This window comes from Quercus lobata, chromosome 6 (genome assembly GCF_001633185.2).
Source record: "Quercus lobata isolate SW786 chromosome 6, ValleyOak3.0 Primary Assembly, whole genome shotgun sequence".
NCBI lineage: Eukaryota > Viridiplantae > Streptophyta > Magnoliopsida > Fagales > Fagaceae > Quercus > Quercus lobata.
In genome coordinates, this window is record NC_044909.1 from 44,582,718 (window position 1) to 44,605,247 (window position 22,530).

A 22,530-nucleotide genomic window follows, 5' to 3' on the forward strand; every position below is an offset into this window, starting at 1 on the left:
GTTTGATATTTTGACTCTGTGAATGTGACTTGGTGTCTAGGAAGCACGAACACAGATATCAGTATGACACAATAAGATGAATAATTTCTAAAAAATTATAACATGAGACAGCGGGGCGGGTACGACATGATTGCGGCACCTCAAAATGAAGTTTTTGGTGCTTCCTATACTCATACGGAATTGGGACAGATTTCAATCTTCTTCATGGGTTTAAAGATTGTTCTACACCTTGGTATTGGTTATTTGGTTGGCTTTTGTAGTCAGTAATTCCAGACCATTAGTAATTGCATCGTGGTGAAGTACATTAGCTAGCAGTGAAGAATATGCAATGGATAAAATAAGGTTGGTTGTGTTTTTAGGTATAGTTGATTTGATGGATTTGGATCATCTCCATTTTACTTGATAATTATTCAAAGTTGACTAAATCTAAGGTCTAGATTTTGCCAGCTTATCAACTCTACTCGATTTTTCAACCATAGTTCGAGTATGACCCCAAAAACCAATCGATGAAGTGAGTTTTCTTACCTCTCATTTTCTCCAATTTTCAAGCCTTTAATAGAAAACAGATAGTCCAGGAACTGAGATTTCTTATCTACCCTTATGTCCTCCCCTTTTATTTAAACTTCTAATGAAAAACCGTAACAAAAAGTTTGATTTGTAACACATTTAGATGCATGATTTAAAAAAGAAAAATTTAATTGATAGATAAAATATAATTTCAACTTATGGTCTTTGCACCATGATGATTGTTCTTTATTATCAGGTTAAAACTCTATTAATGGTTGTCTAAGATAATTTATATTACTGGTAAACTATTCATTGAACATTATATGTGTAGTATACCTTCTTATTGCATACACACAACACTAAGACTGCATTCACTAATACAAAATGCACATTTGATTTTGACTTGAACACAAAATATCCTTCAATTTGGTTGAAGGATGGATCGAAGACCCTTGAAATAGAATTACAATGAATCTTTGGCTATGAGTTTGTTAGAAATTTTTTGTTCTTTGTATTTTCCGTGTTTTTTGTGCGTTCTTCGTTTTCAAAGGTTTGTGGTGGAAGTTCTTCGGTGCTTTTAAGGCTTGAATCCGTAGAGTTTCGCCAATTTGTTGTTTGTTGAGGTTTTTAGAGGCTTTTGAGCTTGATTCTAGTAAACTTTGAGATTTAGGAAGATGATTTGGATGATTTTTCTTCGAATGTTTTTTCACATTCGAAGTTGAAGTTCTTGGATGCTTCAAGGCTTGATTCCAACAGAACTTCTGTACTTCTGAATTTCTTTGATGCTACTTGTGCTCTAGATGTTTTAGTCTGTTGGTGTGTGTGTAGAAATGCCTTAGGAAAGTTGCTATTTATAGGAGTATGGAGGTGGGTGAACGACACGTGGTGAAGTTCGATTAGTGACATGTGTCACAGTTTGAGTGGAGGAGCATTAAGACTTTTTCTCCAAGACACGTTGCATCTTTTGATTGGCTAAAATGTTTTGAATTTTAAGATGACATATGTCAGCACCTGATTGGACTACTTATGTCATTACTTACATGTGTTAATGTGTGATTGATTTTTGTATGCATTTTATGCCCCTAATTCAATGACACTTAGAAATTTTTGTTGATTTCTAAATAGTGATAACAAAACTTGGTAGACTACATGGTATTTTGTAGTTGGCTGTACTTCGTGAATTTGGTAGTATGAAGGGAATTTTCTCTCTCTACACAGTGCAAGATGGTATCATATAATTAAGAATTCCCATCCCTTCAATGGTTTCCGTTGCAGAACCAAGGTTTCCAGGTGAAGAGCTATCATAAAGTTTTGAAGGGTGGCATAGATTTTCCTTGAGAGAAGTATATGGAAAGTCAGGATCATCACTGTAGCATAATTTTTCTATTATCAAAATTCTATCCCAATTACCTACTTAAAAGCAGAGGTGGTGGTTCAGTGTTCTTGGTTAAGCTACGTGGCACACTGCCATTGCTAGGTGAACAAATGGTCTGGCTGGGCTGGCGGGCCAAATGAACTCTCACAGTGTCACAACCTCTCTCCCCTTATGCCACCTTTTTTGTCAACCAGAAAGTTTCAATGGGGGGTTTTTGACGTTTAGTGAGGTGGGGTGGGTGCTGGGAAATGAGTAGAGGAGAGGACCCACAAGCAAAAGAAGAAAGTGTTAGAACTTAGAATTCAATACAAAATCCACAAGGGGCCACAAGATTCCATCTTTTTGGTGGGTTTTTGAGGAAGGTAAGATTGAAAGGGTTGATCAAGTTCCCAGAAACCACTTCAAAGTTTCCAACTTTTGGCTTTTTTCCCTATTACCCTTTTACCCTGTATTTGTGTAGGATCCAAGTATTTTCCAAAACACTTTGTAGGTCACACTAATCTTTTATTTATTTATTTTTTTCCCTTTGGGATGAGTAAAGTTTTTCTGTTTTGTCTTCCTTCCTCTTTTAATGATTATGTGATGACTTTGTTAGCAAAGGGTCAAGTGCTTTTTTTGCAGGGCTAAAGGCAAATAAGGGAATGAGGGGGAATATCCTGTGGTGTCCATTAATTCTTCTTTGGTGACTATGCATTTATGGGTATTGGGTATCTTATCTGATCTGGGATTCATCAGATTCTAAAGCCTCTTTTTTCAGGTGCGATTCTGAAAGTGTTATCTCTGGGCAAGTTGCAAGATTCCACTTGTTTTGATTTTTTGTTTTTTTAATCACTAATTGGATGTGGTTGGTGGAGGGTATTTTCATAGATATGGATTTTGCTAGTATCTGGCAAAGGTCATTGATTTCACATCTTATTGAAAATTTGAGGAATTGAAATGATGTGGGCAAATTTATGTCTCTTGTGGGTCATTCAGAGTGTTTTTTCATTACTTGCTCTGAGTTTTTGATTGATGAGGGATAAAGTCATTTGTTTATATTGGATTAATATATTCTTAAGTCGTCATACTTATACATGCAAAGAGTTCGGTTTATTAGTCTCTTTCATATCTATTAGATATTTTGAAGACTTTAGCTATGGTTTTTATTACATGCTAGTGAACTCTCTGAGAATGACTAGTTGTATAGTATTTCTCTCTTACATCGTTTTTATTTATTTATTATTTTTATAATTTCTTTAAATTTCATCTCAACTCTTTCTTAATTTCCCAATTGCTTGATAAAACTAATGCCTAAAATTCTGGAGGGTGTGTCCCATATAAAGACACTAATTCTGGAGGGTGTGGTTCGGCATATGTTTTCCAATCTCTGTGTTGTTTCTTGCTTTGAGATTGCCATTATCTTCAACTTTGTTGCATATTATGTATTTTCACCTGCATAGTTGCTGTCATTTATTGATGAACTCCGCTCATAGTAACATATTTGTCATCTGATGTTGTTAGAGATGTTTTAAGTACCTATAGTTTTCTTTCACGATCTGAAATATGGTCTCTAATTCAAATGAACAACCTGGGTGCAGGGAATAGTTTGGCAACCCATCAGTGAATAGCAGTCTGCATTATGAAGGATTTTAAAGCTTCTAGCCATAGAGGCCAATATCATGGGAACTATGCAGACGAAAGAATTTGGGATGGGGCCCGTAGTTCAGTGGTACTGACAATTTCTGCTTTTTATTCTTGTTGGTCCTACTCATTTATAATATGAGTAAGGTGACCTTTTGTCTCTCAGTAGCTGACTCTTAGTACAAAATGTACATATTACAAAAAAACTTTTAATGAAGAGGAGATTCTGAAGTTTAGCATTCTTTCTTCATACTATATGCTAGTTTGTTTCTATTATTATCCAGTGCTAATTGGCAAACTTGGATGCAGGATGAAGATCTTGAGTGTGCTGTGGCAATGTCACTTTCAGAACAAGACCAAAAAGGGAAAAACGTGATTGGTAAATTGCATGGTATGTGCCTTGACCTTCAACATCATTCAGTGGTGACCTGGGAAGGTTCTCACTTCTATTTAATAAGACTGATGACTCAAATATTTAAGTTACCTTACAATAAACGGATTATAATAATTTTAGTGTAGGTTTGCTTTGTACATTTGAACTGTTTCTATATGACTTTGTGTAAGATCTTTATTTGATATCAGAGAGTTCTGTTCATTCTACTTAAATTGTAATGTTCTTTGCTGATCAATGACTAGAAACTAAAAAGTAAAGTTTCGTTATCTCTATAAATTTTCATCTGATAATAGTAATTGTAAGAATTTTAATTATAAAATCTAGGAGTAATTTTTATCAAGTGTTTTTTTTATAAAAAATTAAAAATAAATTGAACTCACCACCCTCTCTTTCTCCCCACTCCTCATGTCAGGCTTCATATTTAACTGCTCAACATATAATACTGTCCAGATTCTTCTAATGTGCAAATGCTTCTGAAGTCATTCAATGGGAATAAATGAATGCACATATGGCTCCTTGAAAGCCATAATGAATGTTGATGGTCTGCTTAAACTGTGGTACAGAACTCAAAATTTGGTTAGGGTCCACTAGATGATAATCTATTTCAGGTGTTATTTTCCACTGCAAAAGTTACTTGTATGGAAATAAATGGTGGCCTGGAGTCTTGTCTATTATTTTCTTATTTTTCTTAGATGATGACTCTCAGAGGAAGATGAACAACTTGCCAAAGCTCTTCAAGAAAGTTATCCTTTTGCGGAAGATGAACAACTTGCCAAGGCTCTTCAAGAAAGTTGTCCTTTGGAGGAAGATGAACTACTTGCCAAGGCTCTTCAAGAAAGTGGTCCTTTGGAATTGGCGGAAGATGAACTACTTGCCAAAGCTATTCACGAAAGTCTCTTGGAGTCTCCTCCCCAAAACAGGTAATCAAAATATATTTCAACCTCATCCATTCTTCTTTCCAGCTGGATAAAGGTATATTTGTCATGATGTCATCTGTTGTGTATGACTATCAATATGCTAATTAGTAATTTTCTAATCCTGACTATCATACAAATTTTAAAAAGTTAAATTTAATTGCTTCAACTTGAGTGGAGATTGTTTTCCTATAGGTTAGAGGTTAGCTTACCTGTTGAATCAGACTTGAGAAAACTAATTAGAGGCATATAAACATTCTTCTTAGTACTTTTCTTGCTTTACTTTCTTCATCTTCTGTGCCAACAAACTTATTCAATTATCAAGTTTGTCAGCTTGTACTTTCCTAGCCAACGTTTAAACATTTATTTTAGCAATAATCAACATGTTGAGATTCCTCCTTGTGTTAACCTGCTTAATACAAACACATATGAATTTCAAGTTTTCTGAATGTTTAACAGTGTGCAAATTTGTTTGATAAGCATCTGGAAAGAATGCCAAATCTAACCCTAAACCTTTCACTAATCAATTTTTACTTGGCATAATTTATGGGAAAGAGAGAGGGCGGGATAGATAAAGGTTGGATTTTTTTTTTCTCTCTTTGAGTCTTTAATGACTGTTGGGAGGTTTCTAGATATCTAATTTATTTCTAATGACTTGTCACTGAGCAGAGCATGAAGGAATACTAAAATGAGAGACAATGTGATGCATTTGTTCTTTGGATTTTTGGTGCTTTATTCTTTCCCATGTTACCATGCATGGTCACATTAAGAATATGCAAATTTTGATGAGCAATGCAACTTTTAATTAAATTTGAAGTACTTCTTTGAATTGTAATAAGAGGTAACAACAAACTTTGATACCCAAATAAAATTTGATGTAGAAGCACCTAGGGTTGGCTGGAGCTAGTACCAAACCATTGGAAAAATTGCCTCAACTCTAGGAAATTAAGTAAAAATGCTAATAACGTAATTAACTGATAAGACCTAAAATAAATTCAACTGACCAATAAAAATACAATTGACTTCCAAAATTAAATAAGACTAAATTAACATATAATTTTCTTCACACTTTTTGCATCAGGTTATCTTGCCAAATTACATAAATTAAAGGTGGCACAAACATCTAAGCTGCAAGAGAAACTATTTCAGAGTTGATACTTGGTGATCTTGTGTTGAGCTGTGGAGCCCTAGATTGACCAACAATACAAAGTTTTTAGAGATGCTAACAGTTATGCTGGTGCTTGTTAGTCACTAATGGGTCCATGATTTGGTTTTAGATTAAATGGACAAAGAGAGATATTAGAAGAATGAACATGTACTGTTGGAGTAACTAAAGAACATAAGCATGTGAAATGTATAAATATTTTATTTTTGTTAGCAACCTATCTAGGAAAGAGAAGACTGCATTGATATTGATAAAGTACCGATTGGTAGAGTAAAGATAGGGATCGAACTTAGGATTTATTGCTCTGATACAATGATAAATTTCCGATTGTCCCAAAATCATAAGTTGTTAGAAAATAGTGAATTTAATGACTTAATCATAATTCTGACAGATATCTTGTAAAATTCAAGCATACATTTCTGTAGCAACCGGACATGACAATGCCTCTCTTGATACTTAATGACTTCTTCATTTTATCTGAATTTGCTGCATTTTATAGAGCAAATGAAACCTGACCTGTTTGTTGGATAAAATTTCTTGTAGAATCTGTGCTGGCTGCAACACTGAGATTAGCCCTTTGAAAATTTTGCGCCGCATGGATGCTATTTGGCATGCAGAATGTTTTCGTTGTCATGCTTGCAATCTACCCATTAAGGATCATGAGGTACGACTTATTTGAGTTAATTGAAACTTACGTTTGGAATTGGATAACGAAATCCTTGAATCTTTGACTGAATTTCCTTTCATTTTGGTGGTTCATTGAGTAATATTGACTGAAATATCTCCTTTCTGTGACAGTTTTCTACGTCAGGCAAGCACCGTTTTCACAAATCCTGCCATAAGAAGCCGCATCCCCCAATATGTGATGTTTGCAAGAATTTTGTAAGTATATATCATGTTTTGTCATTTCCTCTAGTTGATTTTGTATACGTTTGTAGAAGATAGCTATGTTTTGTTTTTTCTTTTAATTTTGTTTTCTAATGATCAAACATTATGTGCTTGCATATTGATTTTTCTGTTAACAAATACTTCAGGTTGCTGTAAACCTAATTATGACTCATAATTATCTCCTGAAACTAATTTTGAAGGGGCTGTTTGAGATGGATCATACATTCTTTGTTGATAAAAATATCTGTGTAAATTGTTAGGCCCCACATTCAATTATCTAGAAGAAAAGCAGGATTATACAGAAGTTGAGCCATTTCATAAGAAACATATGACAAATCTGAATGGTGCCTTAGAGCTTATAGTGTGAAATTTTCATATCAATATGTATGTTGTTCCTAATATTCTGTCTAGTGTGTTTAAATATGAAATTAGTAGACGATTTTTCAGTATATCCTAAATTGTCTGACAGTGCTTGTAAGAAGCTTTTTACAGATAACTTCTAAGATCTAGGTAAAATGATTCTTTATGGCCTGTATCAAATATGGTTCCCTTGAATTTTTTCACTAAATTTTGTCCTTTTTGTGCAGATCCCAAAAAATTCAGCAGGTCTTATTGAGTGTAGGGAACGGCCTTTCTGGAAGCAGCAGTTCTGCCCCTCACATGAACATGACAGAACTCCTCAGTGTTGCAGCTGTGAAAGAATGGAGGTCAGTAATGCAAAAAAATCATCCCTCTCTCTCTCTCTTCTTTGGAAGTGACAAAACATTAAGGAAAGCAAAATGATATAAGTAAACATTACCACTATCTGGAAAACGTGCTTCAGAAACACCTAAGAGTAATTTCATTATATTATTCATGATGCAAAACCTTCCAATCCATGCAGACGAGGGACAGGAAATATCTATTACTTGATGATGGTCGGAAGCTTTGTCTGGAGTGTCTAGACTCAGCAGTTATGGATACTAATGAATGCCAGCCTCTTTATATTGAAATACAAAATTTCTTCGAAGGTTTACAGATGAAAGTGGAGCAGAAAATTCCAATGCTCTTGGTTCAGAGACAAGCACTAAATGTGGCCATGGATGGAGAAAAGAATGTAAATGCTAACATTTTCATACTTCAGCTGTGTACTTTCATTTCTTTTGGTTTACATTTAATGTTGATCTTTATTTTATTTTTATTGCGGCAGGGTCACCATCACATGCGTGAGACCAGAGGACTTTGTTTGTCAGAGGAACAGACGGTTACCACTGTAGGAACTACTTCCCCAGTCTTTAATTCCAGCCGTTTTTCTTGTAATGATATCTGTATATTGGATCAGACATCTATAACTAGTTCAACTATGTTACCAGATCTCTAGGAGGCCAAGGATGGTGGACAACCAAATTATAGACGTGGAAACTGAGCCTTGTAGGTTGATCCGTAGGTGTGAAGTAACAGCAATTCTTGTTTTGTATGGCCTTCCTAGGTACTTCTTCTCTCGTTTGCACCTTAGATGCATTTGTTGTAAAATAAATATATGCCAAAAAGAGATTTGTATATGACCCTAGACTTCTCTATGTACAGGTTGTTGACTGGGTCAATCCTGGCTCATGAGATGATGCATGCGTGGCTCAGGCTTAAAGGTTTGTCCTCTTACCATTCTCCTATTGACATTATTTGTGTTTTAGATATGGTTAAGCCCAGAATTACAAATAGGATGTTTGACAGGTTACCCCAATCTTAGTCCAGAGGTTGAAGAGGGTATCTGCCAGGTCTTAGCTCATATGTGGATGGAGTCTGAGATCCGTTCAGCATCTGGAAGTGATGTTGCTTCATCATCATCTTCATCATCCTCTTCTTCCTCGTCATCAAAAAAGGGTAAACGATCTGAGTTTGAGAAGAAACTTGGTGAGTTTTTCAAACACCAGATTGAGACAGATGAAACATCAGCTTATGGAGATGGATTCAGGAAAGGAAACGAGGCAGTGCTCAAATATGGCCTGAAGCGTACTCTTAAACATATTCAAATGACAAAAAACTTTCCTTAGTGATATGTAGTATTTTCCCTACGAGTAAAATTTAGATACAGTCTTTAAGTGTTGTATTTTAGGTTTTTTAATTAAATTCAAACACCTTCATTGAATTTAATTGTCATTAGACAAGATAGCACTAATTTGTCATATGTTTGAATTTAATTGGGGCTTATCATACTTAGGTCAATAGAACTAAAACTTATTATGAATTCAAGAGACAAAAATAAACAATAGAAATGTTTGTGTAATTGTTGTAATCTACCCTTGACCTCATAATAATACTACATTGTACGTATATATATATAGAAACAATGAATACCACAATTACGCATTTTTCTTTTGTTTAAGACGTTGCTTTGCTGTGGTTACATCTCTCTATGAAAAGTAGTTGTTTTGAAAGCCTTTTTCTCAATAAGTTGTTATATCAAATGTAGTGCACCACCTTGAGACATAGGTAGCTTCCTGGCATAGTTCATGGTGTGTAAACCAATAATAACTTGTCAAAAACGAATTATTTTATAGCTCACATGAAACTGGGATGCATTTCAATCTTTTTCATTGGTATAAAGAGTATTACATAGGGGGTGTTAATGTTCGACTTAACCCATGAACACGACATGAACCTAACACAGGTTTTTTTAGGTGTTGAGGTCTAAAAAAATCACAACACCCAGGTCCAAAGAAATAACATAAGGGGCCATAGAAAGTGAATTTAAAAAAAAGGTGGTAAGCCCAATAGGCTTGAAGCCCAAAAGCCATAAAGGGACAAGCCTTAAAGCCTATGAGAAAAGAAGGAAGAAAAAGAAAAAAGGCCTAGTCTGTCAAGATCAGAAGATTGAAGAAATACCAGTGTAAAGAGCTGAGTCGGGATCTCCAGAGGTTGCCAAAAGCTCAAGATCCCCGAGACGTGTAGCACAGCTAAGATAGGATTAAGACAGCTTAAAGGAAACGCCAAAAAACACAAGAAACGAAGGGCAGATATGTCCTTCTCAGGCACCAGAGATGCAGCAAGAAAAGCAGAAAGCCTAGAGTAACCACTCACGATGCAAGGGAACGGTACCTTGGGGAACTAGAATTAGGAGCTATAAAAAAGGAAGTAGTAGGAAAGACCTTCTAACCAGCAGAGATGGATTCCCTCACTTGGGAAAAATGACAAAGAGGAAGGACTGTCAAAAGTTGAATAAAAAAGGGGTAAGAAATTTTGAGGAATGTGAAATTAAGAACAGGTGCACTTCGAAATGGACAGTCAGCCATGGGCTTTCAAAGAAACAGCACCAAAAGGAGGAAATTATGAGAAACAGGGAAAGACTCAACCTTCTAGGTGATGGGTACAAAATGGGCTCTGGTACCCAGGGAGCAAAGGAGGGGAATCAATAGTTCCCCGGGACCCTAGAATGACACTATAAAAAGGGGGGAAGACAGCCAGCAAAACGGAGGAATTTTTGAGCGAGCAATAAAAAGTCTCGATAAAAAAACCATTAAGAAAACTCTGTCAAATTCAAGGGAAAACAGTGAAATATCTCCTGGTATCCCAAAAACAGCCACTATAGCACATACTTGGATTCAAAATGGTTCAAATTTTGCAAGTCTTAAAGGCCTGGATAGCCATCAAAGTCTGTAATTTTTGAGCTTATTTGAACCTCGTATCACGTCTTAGTGAGCGGATTGTAATCATAATTAAGGAAAACTAATGAAGCATTTCTTATTAATCTAAGGATCCCTAACAATTGTTTTGTGTATTTCTTAATTACTTTGCACACCTTTGCTGTTTTCATTATTATTCAATACAAATATTCTCGTTTTGCTAGTTTATGTGTATTGTAGGAAACATGCCCTGTGCGCCACTTGATTCTTAAACAGCCCCTTTAGCTGTGGTGAACCAAGCTCAGTCCACCAAACAACAACTATTTGGCCCAGGATCCTTGGGCAAGTGTGCTGAAGAAAAAAACATTCTCACATTAGGTTAGGGTTGGGCCTTAATGGGTTTGGGTCATAAACGAGTCGATTCAAAAGCAACACGATAAGAAACATGTCATAAGCGGGGTCAACCTGTGTAACCCGCAATAGACATGTTTGACAAGCCAATTTATTTGTGTCAACCCAAAATGACTCACTTAACACAACCGGTTTAACTCGTATAATAAATAAATATTTATTTTATTTTAAATTTGTCAATTACCTTTTATATCCAACATATATTCGGAGGTCATTGAGGCCGAACACTATTGAGGCATTGGTTTGCAATAGAGATTGGTTGTATGGAAAGAAAGGTAATCTTATTTGTTTCATTAGTTATTATTATTTTTACATTATTATTATTATTTAGTTCTTGTAAAATTGTTGAGGCATGATCATATTTTGTAACTACTAATACTTATATATATATATATATATATTTTTTTTTGCATAGAACTTGCACAAATAAAATTGGATGAGTTTGTGGAAGATGTTATGAATTTGGACATCAACAAAGAATCTATAGATGATAATCGTAGTCATAGTCAAGATTAGTCTACTATTTACTCCAATTATTTCAATATTGATACTTAGCATTTGGCGAATTCCAAGATTATTATATTTTTGTTGAACTATGTTATTTTATTTTTGTTAAACTATGTTATTTTGAATTTGGGTTGAAGTGTATGCACTTCTTTTAGACTGTAAAGAACTTATTTGTAAATGAATGTTATGTTTTTATTGAACTATATTATTTTGAATGTGGGTTGAAGACTTGAAGTGTATGCATTGCTTTTGGGATGTAAAAAAAATTATTTTTAGATGGATGTTATATTTAATATTATGCAAGTTGAAATGGGTTGTGTTACATTCATGTCAACCCAACACGACTCGTTTATTAAGCATGTCAAATGGGTTAGGTCAAGTCAACTTGCCTTATTAACAGGTCGGGTTAGGATTGAATGATCATGACACGATTATTAAATAGATCGGGTTAGGGTTGAGTTATTTAGTCGAATACCCCTACCTCGACATGACATGACATGAACTCGACACACTAACCCGAATTGACACCCCTAGTATTACATTGCACACATTGCATCGTGGTCAAGTACATAAGATAGTGGTGAATGTAAAATGGATAAAATAATGTTGTTTGTGTTTTTCAAATATGCTAATTATAACTTTGCCATAAGCTACTTTTAGTGGAGCAACAATTGTGAGGGATTTGGTTAATGACCGTACCATTTATATTTTCTTTATTAGTTTTCTTAAAAAAATTTTAAAAATGGTAAAACACTATTTTGGTTTCTAAACTTTACCAAAAGTTTATTTTTCATTCTTAAACTATAAAATTTCTTTTTTCATTCCAAAACTTTGTAAATAGTTGTGGGGGTTTTTTCCTCGCACACTCAGCTCATTGTCCTCTTTGGGGAGCCAAGCCCGCAAGGATCTGTCCTCGTCCTCGAGTGTGGTCTTTGGGATTTTCACCTTCTTGAAGCTTGACACCCTTAGTCCCACATCGGTTAAAGAAGCGCCCCACGCATGCCTTATAAGCCCTTGGAGCAAGGCATGGTGTACCACTACTACGCATGAGGAGTAGTGGTACACCATGCCTTGCTCCAACGGCTTATAAGGCATGCGTGGGACGCTTCTCTAACCGATGTGGGACTAAGGGTGTCAAGCCTCAAGAAGGTGAAAATCCCAAAGACCACACTCGGGGACGAGGACAAATCCTTGAGGGCTTGACTCTCCAAAGAGGACAATGAGCTGAGTGTGCGGGGAAAAAACCCCCACAATAGTGTTTTCAATAGTTTAGAGACAAAAATATGGATAAAAAAGAATTTTTTTCAATAGTTTAGAGAAGAAAAACAAACTTTTAGTAAAGTTTAAGAACATAAATAAAAAATTTTTAATGGCTTAGGGACGAATGATGAACTTTTTAATAGTTTTGAGATAAGAAATGACCTTTTAAAAGTTTAGGAATAAAAAACAAATTTTTAATATAATTCAGAGACCAAAATAATATTTTATTAAAAAAATTGCAGAATAAAGGCAACAAATTATGTTGCCGGCCAACTTACACACACACACACACACACAAAAAAAAAAAAAAAAAAAAAAAAAACTGAAAGCAATTAAATACTTAAATGGTTTTAATAACCTATGCCTTTGGACATTTCTCTTTATTAATAAGCCATTTAAAAAAAATTTATGGAAAAATAAAAAAAGTGACAGCTTAGTAAATCATTAGTAACTTTTTTGACCATTTTTTTAAAGTTTTCATAAAAAAGTTTCTTAAAGTCAATAATTAAAACATGCCTAAGACATAGATTAACCCGATCCATACTTCTTTTCAAAAAAAAAAAAAAAAAAAACCCGATCCATACTTGCCAGTCTACCAGCCCCGGCTATATAAGGAAACTGGGAGCTTAACCCGGAAGGTGCAAAGTGCGGAGACCCACCCATCTCATTTCGAAACAATGACCTGGTCTTGATTTTGGCGGCAATTTTGGGTAAAGAGCCGTAGCAGTCTAGCACCACACCACCATTTGGACCTTACAAGAACCTTGGTAGTTGGTACGAGTGTTTCCTTCTCCTGATAGTTGATGGTCCTATTTGCCATTGCACGCTAGGTGTTTGACGTTTTGTCTCTGTGACTGTGAGTCAAGTCTATAATGGATGACTGATACCATGACATTAAGACCCGTGTTAAGTGTTAGAACAACTTCACAAATCAACAATGCATTCTCAGAACCATCTATAGACTACAGTTCTGAGTGTTATCCTCTTCACCTAATCGGTAATGAGATTGCATTTTAAGCAACTCTTTGGTGGGATAACCCTGCTCAACAGCCTAACAACCCAGCAAACTCGCTGCTATGCACGAGACCCATTTCCCAACAAAATCTCCCATTACCTGTACGGTGCCAAACTCATTGATTCCATTCGACTTGGCCTTCGTTCCAACCCTCCTAGTCTCACCTCTCTCGCCCCTATCCTAAATGATCGCCTTCTTGACTCTTTTGTTGTCACTCAAGCGCTCTGGTCTGCACCTTCTGCAGACTCTGCTCTGTCCCTGGTTGAAACCCTTGAAACAATTCCGCATTTCTCACATACCCAGAACACCCTCCACGCCCTGGCTACAGTTCTTGCCAAGTCTTGCCAGACTGTGCAACTCAAAGTCCTCATTGATGCCGTAAATGCTGGTAGGTTTGGCAGCATTCGTGTTAGCTTTATGAAACTCATGCAATGGTATGCTGCCATTGGAGTCTGGAGACCTTGAGTTGGTTCTTCGTGTCTGGGATGAGTATAGGCTCTCAAGCAAGCGGATATGCACTGAGTCTTATAACATTGTTATGGGCCTTTATGTGCAAATGTGTAAGGACACTGAAGCTGTGGAGGTTTTCTATAGGATGATTGATGAAGGGGCAATTCCAAATTCTAGAACATATACGATAATGATTGAGCACCTCATGAATTCGAGAAAGTTGGATTCTGCAATGGAGGTTTTAATATATTGCCCTTGATGAGAATTAGACGCACTTTAAAGAAATATTTAAAAAAGTCTTGAAGCAATTTTACAAGGATAAAGCTCATCCTTTGAGCACTCTAATGGTGGGTTGGACACTTGATGTCAAGAAAGATCCGTTTCGACCATAAGAAGATGATGAAGAAACTCTTGGTCTTGAAGTACCATATCTTAGTGCAATTGGTGCTTTGATGTATCTTAAAATTTACACATGACCAGCTATAGCATTTGCAATTGACTTACTAGCAAAGTATAGTTCTACACCAACTCGAAGACATTGGAATGCAATTTAGCATATTTTACGTTATCTTCGTGGGACGACTAATTTGGGATTACTTTATCCAAATGGATCAAAACAACAGCTAGTTGGATATGTGCTGATTGTAATCTTTTTCCTTCGCTAAGGTTTTTTCTTATTGGGTTTTCCTTTGCAAGGTTTTAATGAGGCAATCCTAAAGCACTAGTAGTTATATAAGAATATTGTACTCTTTTTCCTTAGCCAATTTTTTTTTCCCCACAAGGTTTTTCTTTGGTAAGGTTTTAACGAGGCATATTCTTAGGAAGTGGTCATCCAAGGGGGAGTGTTAGAAATAAAGTCTGATTGGAATGTGTAAAGTTTGAGCAAAGAAAGGGTTATTTGGGATGTGTAAAGTCTATAGGGGAGATGTATGTCCATAATGGTATTTATTATTGCAACCTTATCCCATGAACTCTATAAGCATTCTAAGATTCTATATATAAGTGAGATTGCTTTACTGTTATTGTACACATCTAAGAGATATCAAAAGGATTGTGGATGACCACTTGAATACAAGAGTTTATCAATATATATTTCTTGTTTTCTTCTTATTTTGTTTTATCTATTTTTATTATTTCACAACAACAACCTCTTTACTCTTTTTATTTTATTTTTGAGAATCAACCTCTTTACTCGTCTATTAGTGATTGCTCTTATTTAGCCTGGACTTTATTGCCTTCTAAACTATGTTAAAAAATTACCAAACGCACACTAAGCCTCCATTTGGATTGAAATGAAAAATTAAAATTATTTTACTATTTAGCTTATTTTTGCTACTATTTATGGATCCCACTGCACTTTTAGGTACTATTCATGAGTCCCACTGTACTGTTTTAACTAATTTTTACCTTTATCTACAGTACTTTCAGTAAAAAGTTTTTAGTTTCAGTAAAATAAGCAGTTTTCAAACAGACCTTAAGTGTCTAGTGTTTTGTTGAAATTTTTTTGCTGAAAGTGTGCTAAAGCATGTTTGTATCTTGAAAAAATGAGAAAAGAAGGAAAAAAGTGAAGTTTTAAAAAGCTGTACATAAGAGCTGAAGTTGATGCCAAACACACTTTAATATGCATAAGTTTTTATTTATTTTTTTCAAAAACTAATATACAAAATTTAATTATTCAAAATTGAAAGTTTAATATCGGAATTAACATTCAAATCAGCCCAACAATTATGGGATCAAGGATTGTTCTGCACCAAGGAATTTGTAACTTTCACAATCAATTGTTTCCAAGTGAGTGATATCATCATGGTCAACATATTGTTTGATTTCCTTTATGAGAAAGACTAAGGATTGAATCCCATTCCCTCACTTGTTGTAATATTTTGAATTTTTTTTTTCCTTAAAAAAAAAAACCCCTACAAAAGGTAGTGGTGTATGCAATATGGATTATTATGTTTTTAATATTTTGGGTGCTTTCAAGCATGGTATTATTAAAAAAAAAAAAAAAAAAAGTATAGTATGATTTCCTCAACCTAGTCCATGTGAACTTTTTACTTTTACAAAGTTTGATTTATCACACCCATTTTATGCAATAAATTAATTGTTCAAATCAAATCCCCTATGATCAAATTTCATATTTAGAAAAAAAGAAAAAGAAAAAAAAAGAGAGAAACAAATCTTCATTAAACTTCTTACCAACAAGTAATTACTAAAAGATAAGTGAATATTAATTTAATACAAAATTATTTTGCATAGGTCATGTAAATAGATATTGTAAGGGTGGTTTTTGGGGCCCAAGCCCAGCAAGCAGGCGATTCTGGCCCAAAGGACCCTCAACAATGAATTTGTAGAGAGTGGGTCACAGAACTAGGTCTTGACAGAGTAAACGTAATTATTAGTAAGCCATGCAACAATTTGAACGTGGGGATATTTCATTAAGTTTCATGGGATAACAGTCCATGGGGCTGTATGAGTGCTTCTTATGCTCTGTTTACAGAGCTCCTTTCTCTCTTTCTCTCTTCCTTTCTTTTTTCTCTCAATCTCCCGATCCCCTAGTCATGGGGATTTTCTTCTCTTATATAGCATCTTTCAATTGATAATGGCCTTACACTTGTTAACCATCTGGGCCTCTACTTGAGTGCCTGTCCCATAGGACATCCTTCTTCTTTTTCTGTGAGTTGCACTGGCCAAGATAATACTATTTTCCTGTCCTCTCCACATTAATGCGGCTGGAAAAGTAGCTTCCTTGCATTTAATGCGGCAGTTGTGGTTACCCCTTGAACGTCTAGCATTTTCTTTCTATTTGGGACGATTTCTCTTCGTGTACGGGGCGTGCGTTGGACTCCCATTTGGTGCGTCCGAGGAGACATTCCTCCTCGGACGCCCCTTAAACAAGCCCGGCCCAACAGGATTGGGCTGAAAGCCTTCCGGCCATGTCTTCACTTCTTGTTATGGCTGGGCTTCGCATGGGTCCCAAGGCCCACTGTTGACTGATGAATTTTACCCCCACAATAGCCCCTCAAAATTTCGGCTCTTTCTTCTTGGTCCGAGGAGGAAAGGCAGGATTTTGATACCTACTGGACAGTTCATTGTGGATTCCTACTTCACCCGTGCGGGGGTGTGCCCTCACGTGCCTCATTAATGCTGAAGGCATTTAATGACCCGAGGGGAATTAACTGCAGCTTTTTGGAGTTTTACGTTCTTTCAATCCAACGGTTGGAGACCAGATCAACGGTGGACAATATTTTATTTGCTCTAGGCGGGAGTATGTCTGTCCAACTCCCTCTGAGTATATAAGGTTTTGAAGGTGTTCATTCCTCACTTTTGACGAACACTCCAGTACTCAGAACATCTCAGTGCCTTCTCCTTCAACACGCTCTTACCTTCGCCGTCTTTCTCTTGAAGATTCCGTCGAGTTTCTTACCCGTAAGTGCGCGCTTCTTCTTCGTTACTCTTCTTTAGGCACACTGCCTTTGCGTTGTCTAGGATTATGGGGGATGGGTAGGCTTGAAAAAATGGTAGACTCTCCGGCCGGTATGGCGGGCTTCAGGGCGAAGTATCGTATTCCATCGGAGGTAGGTTTAGAGTATTGCCACCAGGAGGAAATTTTGTTCAAGAGGAGGACAGGGGAGGTCGCAATTCCAATGATAGCCTTCGTGGAAGGAGGAATGACGATTCCAATGGAGAGAATAACTAGGGACTACCTGCGTGGTCATAGATTGGCCCCCCACCAGTGCACCGCGAACCTGTTCCGGATCTTGGGGTGCACAAACGCCTTAAACGACCATATGAACCTCGGCCTTTCATGGCACGACATGGTTCATCTCTATGAATGCCATAAGCTCGGCGACTAATACTACTTAAAGTCCAGGACCGACGAAGTGAGGTTGATATCCTGCCTTCCCAAGTCCAGCAAAGGCTTGAAGGACGACCATTTGATAGTCTCCGGACCATGGTACGACGGCATTCACTGTTCGACTAGGGCAGGAACGCCAGGTGGGGTGTCATAAAACTAGATTCCGTGGAGAGAACCTTAGTTTTGAGCTCTCCCCCCCCCCCCCCTTTTTTTTTTTTTTTTTAAATTGTTGGTTTGGTTGCATGCCTCCTCGGACTAACGTAACCCTTTTAACGGTCTTTGTAGACAAGGAGCGAACATCCCCTCGGCTGAGCTTGGTCAACGTCCCGGCTCTAAATTACCTCCTGAGATCTGAGATTTTCGTAAGCGAGGACGGACAATTACAGTCGGCTCCTTTGATTTTGGACTTTGTTCCCCTTACTCGATCCTTGGTGGACGCCGGTCAAGCTATAAGGGCTGGCAGTCCAAGATTGGCACGTATTGACGTATCCATACCAGGGTTTCTTGCTTCGGCAGACTTACCCCCCGTTCAACTGCCTGCTCAGCGCGCCCTTCCCGCAGTGGTTGCCCCGGAGGAGGAGGCTGGTTCTACGCATTCATCCTTAGAGGAACAAATAGACCAGTTCCAATTTGCCGAGGAGGGAGAGGTGTCGGCCAGGGTAGTAGAGCTCTCGGACTCCAACACAGATTTAGACCGTGCTTCAGCAGCTCCTGACCCTGGTTTAGTCATCGTACAAGTTGATACCAGCCAAGAGACTGAGGAAGAAGGAATGGACTTGAAACCAAGGTCTGGCCTAAGGGGCCTTCTATCCAACAGGAACAAGGGTCAATCCTCTAAGGACGTCTCGAAGGAACAAACTGCCCCTAAGGCTCCTACTCTTCCTCTTCCCCCCACATCGGATGTGGCGCTACAGCCTATGCCCAATTTAAGGCGAAAAAGGCCTGTGGAAGAACCGGAGGAGGGAAAGGTTGGCCGCGAAAAGGCCCGGCCTCAGAAGAAGGGCAAGGAGACGAAAGAGCCCCGAGATAAGAGGACTAGGTCCGTCGATAGCCGAGATGAGGCAGCCATTCGGAGGGAACAACGAACATAGTCGCCGCGGCTCGAATTAGACGGCGCTCCGATCTCCTGGGATGCGACCCTGTGGGAATCCCAATGAGGGCAGACATCATTCTTGCCTGAGGCCTTGCAGCAGCCTCTTCTCCTGCCTCGTGATATGAAAGGTCTCAGAAATACTCGGCAACCAGACCTCTTCATGTCATTGAAGAGGTACATGGCCATGGTAAATGGAATCTTCTATCTCGTTCTCATATTATGTATCCTCTTGTCGTCATGTTTTAACAAGGTCTTAATTTCCTTTTGGGCGCAGGTCACTCAACAAATTTATATTGCTGAGGAATGGGCCAAGAAGGCTCGTGAGGACTTGCATAGGGAGGCTCAGTCCCACTCTGCTACCGAGAAGATCGCTGGCGATCTCAAACAGGATTTTGATCGCCTGAATAATGAAATAAAGGAGGTGAAGAAGGCTTATGCGAGCGCGGACGCTGGCCTTAAGAATGTCACAAAGCAGGCTGACGATCTTCGCATACAGCTCCGCCAATCTGAGGAAAAACTTACGACGGAGCAGCAGGCGGTTTCAACGCTCAAGGCTGAGCTCGCAAGAACCAAGGAGGAGGCCCGTTTGGCCAGGGAGGCTGTCGAGAAGGCTGTGGCGTCCTCATATGATCGTGGAGTCCGTGATACTGAGGTCAGGCTGACCGAGGAAGTGGCCGCCATTTGCAGGGATTACATCACCATGTCCTGGGGTGTAGCCCTGGATCGGGCAGCTGTCCCGGCAGACTCCGATCTCAGGAAGGCTGAGAACATCTTTTTCCCGGAGGACATAAGTGAGATTCCTGACGAAGTTGCCTCCGAAGAACCTCTTCCAACAGACTCCTCCATTCCCGAAGCTGGGGGTACGGAGCAGGCCGCGCAGGGCAAGCTACCCGAGGACAGCCTTTGTATTAGTGAGATCATTGCACAGGTCAAGGAGACTGCCCCGAGGATCCAAGCAGCAGATGATCAGCCTGCTCCTACTCAAGGCTCTTAGGAAAGTAGTGTAGGATCTTATTTGTTTTACCTTTTGTATTTTGTTTTGTTTTGCCTTGCTAATGTTTGTAAACAGAAACGCTTTTGGGTTTTAATGATAAAGGTTATTTCCCTTCAAATATCATTGTTTTCTTCTCTTTTGTTTTCATCATGAATGGATGTCTATTCCGTCACTAACTGTTGAAAACCAAACATAAGTGAATGAATACGTGAAAAGAACGATAGTTAATAATTAGGCGAAATGGCTGCGAATCTAATTTTCCCCCAAGTCTGTGGTCCGAGGAGCCAGGCAGGACTTGGGTTCTGTTTAACACTTAGTGAGAATGACTAAGCGGTTAATTTCCCCCAAGTCTGTGGTCCGAAGAGCCAGACAGGAATTGGGTTCTGTTTAACACTTAGTGAGAATGACTAAGCGGTTAATTTCCCCCAAGTCTGTGGTCCGAAGAGCCAGGCAGGAATTGGGTTCTGTTTAACACTTAGTGAGAATGACTAAGCGGTTAATTTCCCCCAAGTCTGTGGTCCGAGGATCCAGGCAGGACCTGGGTTCTGTTTAGCATTTAGTGAGAATCCCTTCGCGGTTAATTTCTCCCAAGTCTGTGGTCCGAGGAGCCAGGCAGGACTTGGGTTCTGTTTAACACTTAGTGAGAATGGCTTAATGGTTTATTTCCCCCAAGTCTGTGGTCCGAAGAGCCAGGCAGGAATTGGGTTCTGTTTAACACCTATTGAGAATGACTAAGCGGTTAATTTCCCCCAAGTCTGTGGTCCGAGGAGCCAGGCAGGACTTGGGTTCTGTTTAACACCTATTGAGAATGACTAAGCGGTTAATTTCCCCCAAGTCTGTGGTCCGAGGAGCCAGGCAGGACTTGGGTTCTGTTTAACACCTATTGAGAATGACTAAGCGATTAATTTCTCCCAAGTCTGTGGTCCGAGGAGCCAGGCAGGACTTGAGTTCTGTTTAGCACTTAGTGAGAATGGCTTAACGGTTAATTTCCCCCAAGTCTGTGGTCCGAAGAGCCAGGCAGGACTTGGGTTTTGTTTAACACCTAGATCAAGTGGCTGCGCAGTAGTACGGCATCAAGAATTATATCTTTCATTAATAATAGTACCTTTTCAGGTTGTTTACATTCCAAGGGCGTGGCACTACATGTTCATCCAAGTCTTCCAAAAGGTAGGCTCCTATATCGACTACGGAAGTGATACGGTACGGTCCCTCCCAATTCGGTCCGAGCTTTCCCCATATAGGGTTCCTCGCGGTGCCCAGGACCTTCCTCAGTACCAGATCCCCTGGCACCAATGGTCTGGATTTTACCTTGGTGTCGTAACTTTGCTTGAGCTTCTGCTGATAATGAGCCAAATGGAACATTGCACCTTCCCTTCTTTCGTCGATGAGGTCCAAGCTCTTTTCCAGAAGTTTGTCATTGGCAGTGGGACAGAAGGCAGTAGTCCTCTGTGTTGGGAAGTTCACTTCCAGTAGAATGACAGCCTCGGCTCCATAGGTCATTGAAAAAGGGGTTTCCCCTGTGGACCTTCGAGGTGTGGTGCAGTATGTCCACAAGACATGGGCTAGCTCCTCAACCCATCTTCCTTTCGCGTTATCTAGTCTCTTTTTCAATCCATTCACTATGGTTTTATTGATGGCTTTTGCTTGTCCATTACCCTGTGGGTAAGCTGGTGTGGAGTACCGGTTAACAATTCCCAACTCACTGTAGTACCTTCTGAAGGCTTTGCTGTCAAACTGTAGCCTGTTGTCCGACACCAGGGTGTGTGGGGTGCCGAACCTGGTGACAATATTTTTCCAAAGAAACTTCTTGACATTGACGTCCCTAATGTTTGCCAGCGCCTCAGCTTCCACCCATTTGGTGAAGTAGTCGATGCCGACGAGAAGAAATTTCCTGTTCCCTGTTGCCTTGGGGAACGGACCAAGTATATCTAGGCCCCATTGCGCAAATGGCCAGGGACTGGACAATGGGTTCAGCTCTCCACCAGGCTAATGTATGTTTGGGGCGAATCTCTGGCATTGGTCGTACTTCTTCACATACTCCAGGGCTTCTTTATGCATGCTCGGCCACCAATAACCTAGCGTTAAGGCCCTGTGGGACAAAGACCTACCCCCTGTGTGACTTCTGCAAATTCCTTCATGTAACTCTTCCAGGATGAGTTCAGTAGCCTCTGGGTGCACACACAGTAAATACGGCCCCGAGAACGAGCGTCTGTAAAGCTTGGAGTCCTCCAACAATCAGAATCGAGTAGCTTTTCTCCTGATTTTGTCAGCCTCAACCTTATCATCTGGCAAGGCGTCGTGCTTCAAGTACAGCACTAGAGGATCCATCAAGCTCGGTCCTGCCCTGATGTTATGTACTCCAATCCCGTTGGCCTTCTCCGTTAATGGACGGATGAGCTCTTCTACCAAAATGACTCGAGGAAGGGGCTGAGCCGAGGAGGTAGCCAACGTCGCGAGAGAATCAGCTTGAGTGTTCCCACTTCTG

At 38.9% G+C, this 22,530-nt stretch overlaps 2 protein-coding genes across 4 annotated transcripts in view; both read left to right on the plus strand.

The window, feature by feature from the left end:
- The first annotated feature begins 2,550 nt into the window (after window positions 1-2,550).
- Window positions 2,551-9,173, plus strand: LOC115994432 (protein DA1-related 1-like). The gene is made up of 12 exons (XM_031118584.1): window positions 2,551-2,639; window positions 3,460-3,590; window positions 3,812-3,893; window positions 4,603-4,816; window positions 6,519-6,639; window positions 6,774-6,857; window positions 7,451-7,570; window positions 7,747-7,959; window positions 8,053-8,115; window positions 8,216-8,331; window positions 8,430-8,488; window positions 8,574-9,173. The coding sequence occupies exons 2-12, from the start codon at window positions 3,501-3,503 to the stop codon at window positions 8,891-8,893; spliced, it is 1,482 nt and encodes a 493-aa protein (XP_030974444.1). The 5' UTR covers window positions 2,551-2,639; window positions 3,460-3,500; the 3' UTR covers window positions 8,894-9,173.
- Window positions 2,590-22,530, plus strand: part of LOC115994429 (protein DA1-related 1-like) — a 36,908-nt gene continuing 16,967 nt past the window's right edge. For all 3 annotated transcript variants that reach the window (XM_031118578.1, XM_031118580.1, XM_031118579.1), the window contains exon 1: window positions 2,590-2,639. The gene's annotated coding sequence lies outside the window, so the exon portion shown is untranslated. The remainder of the gene's footprint in view (window positions 2,640-22,530) is intronic.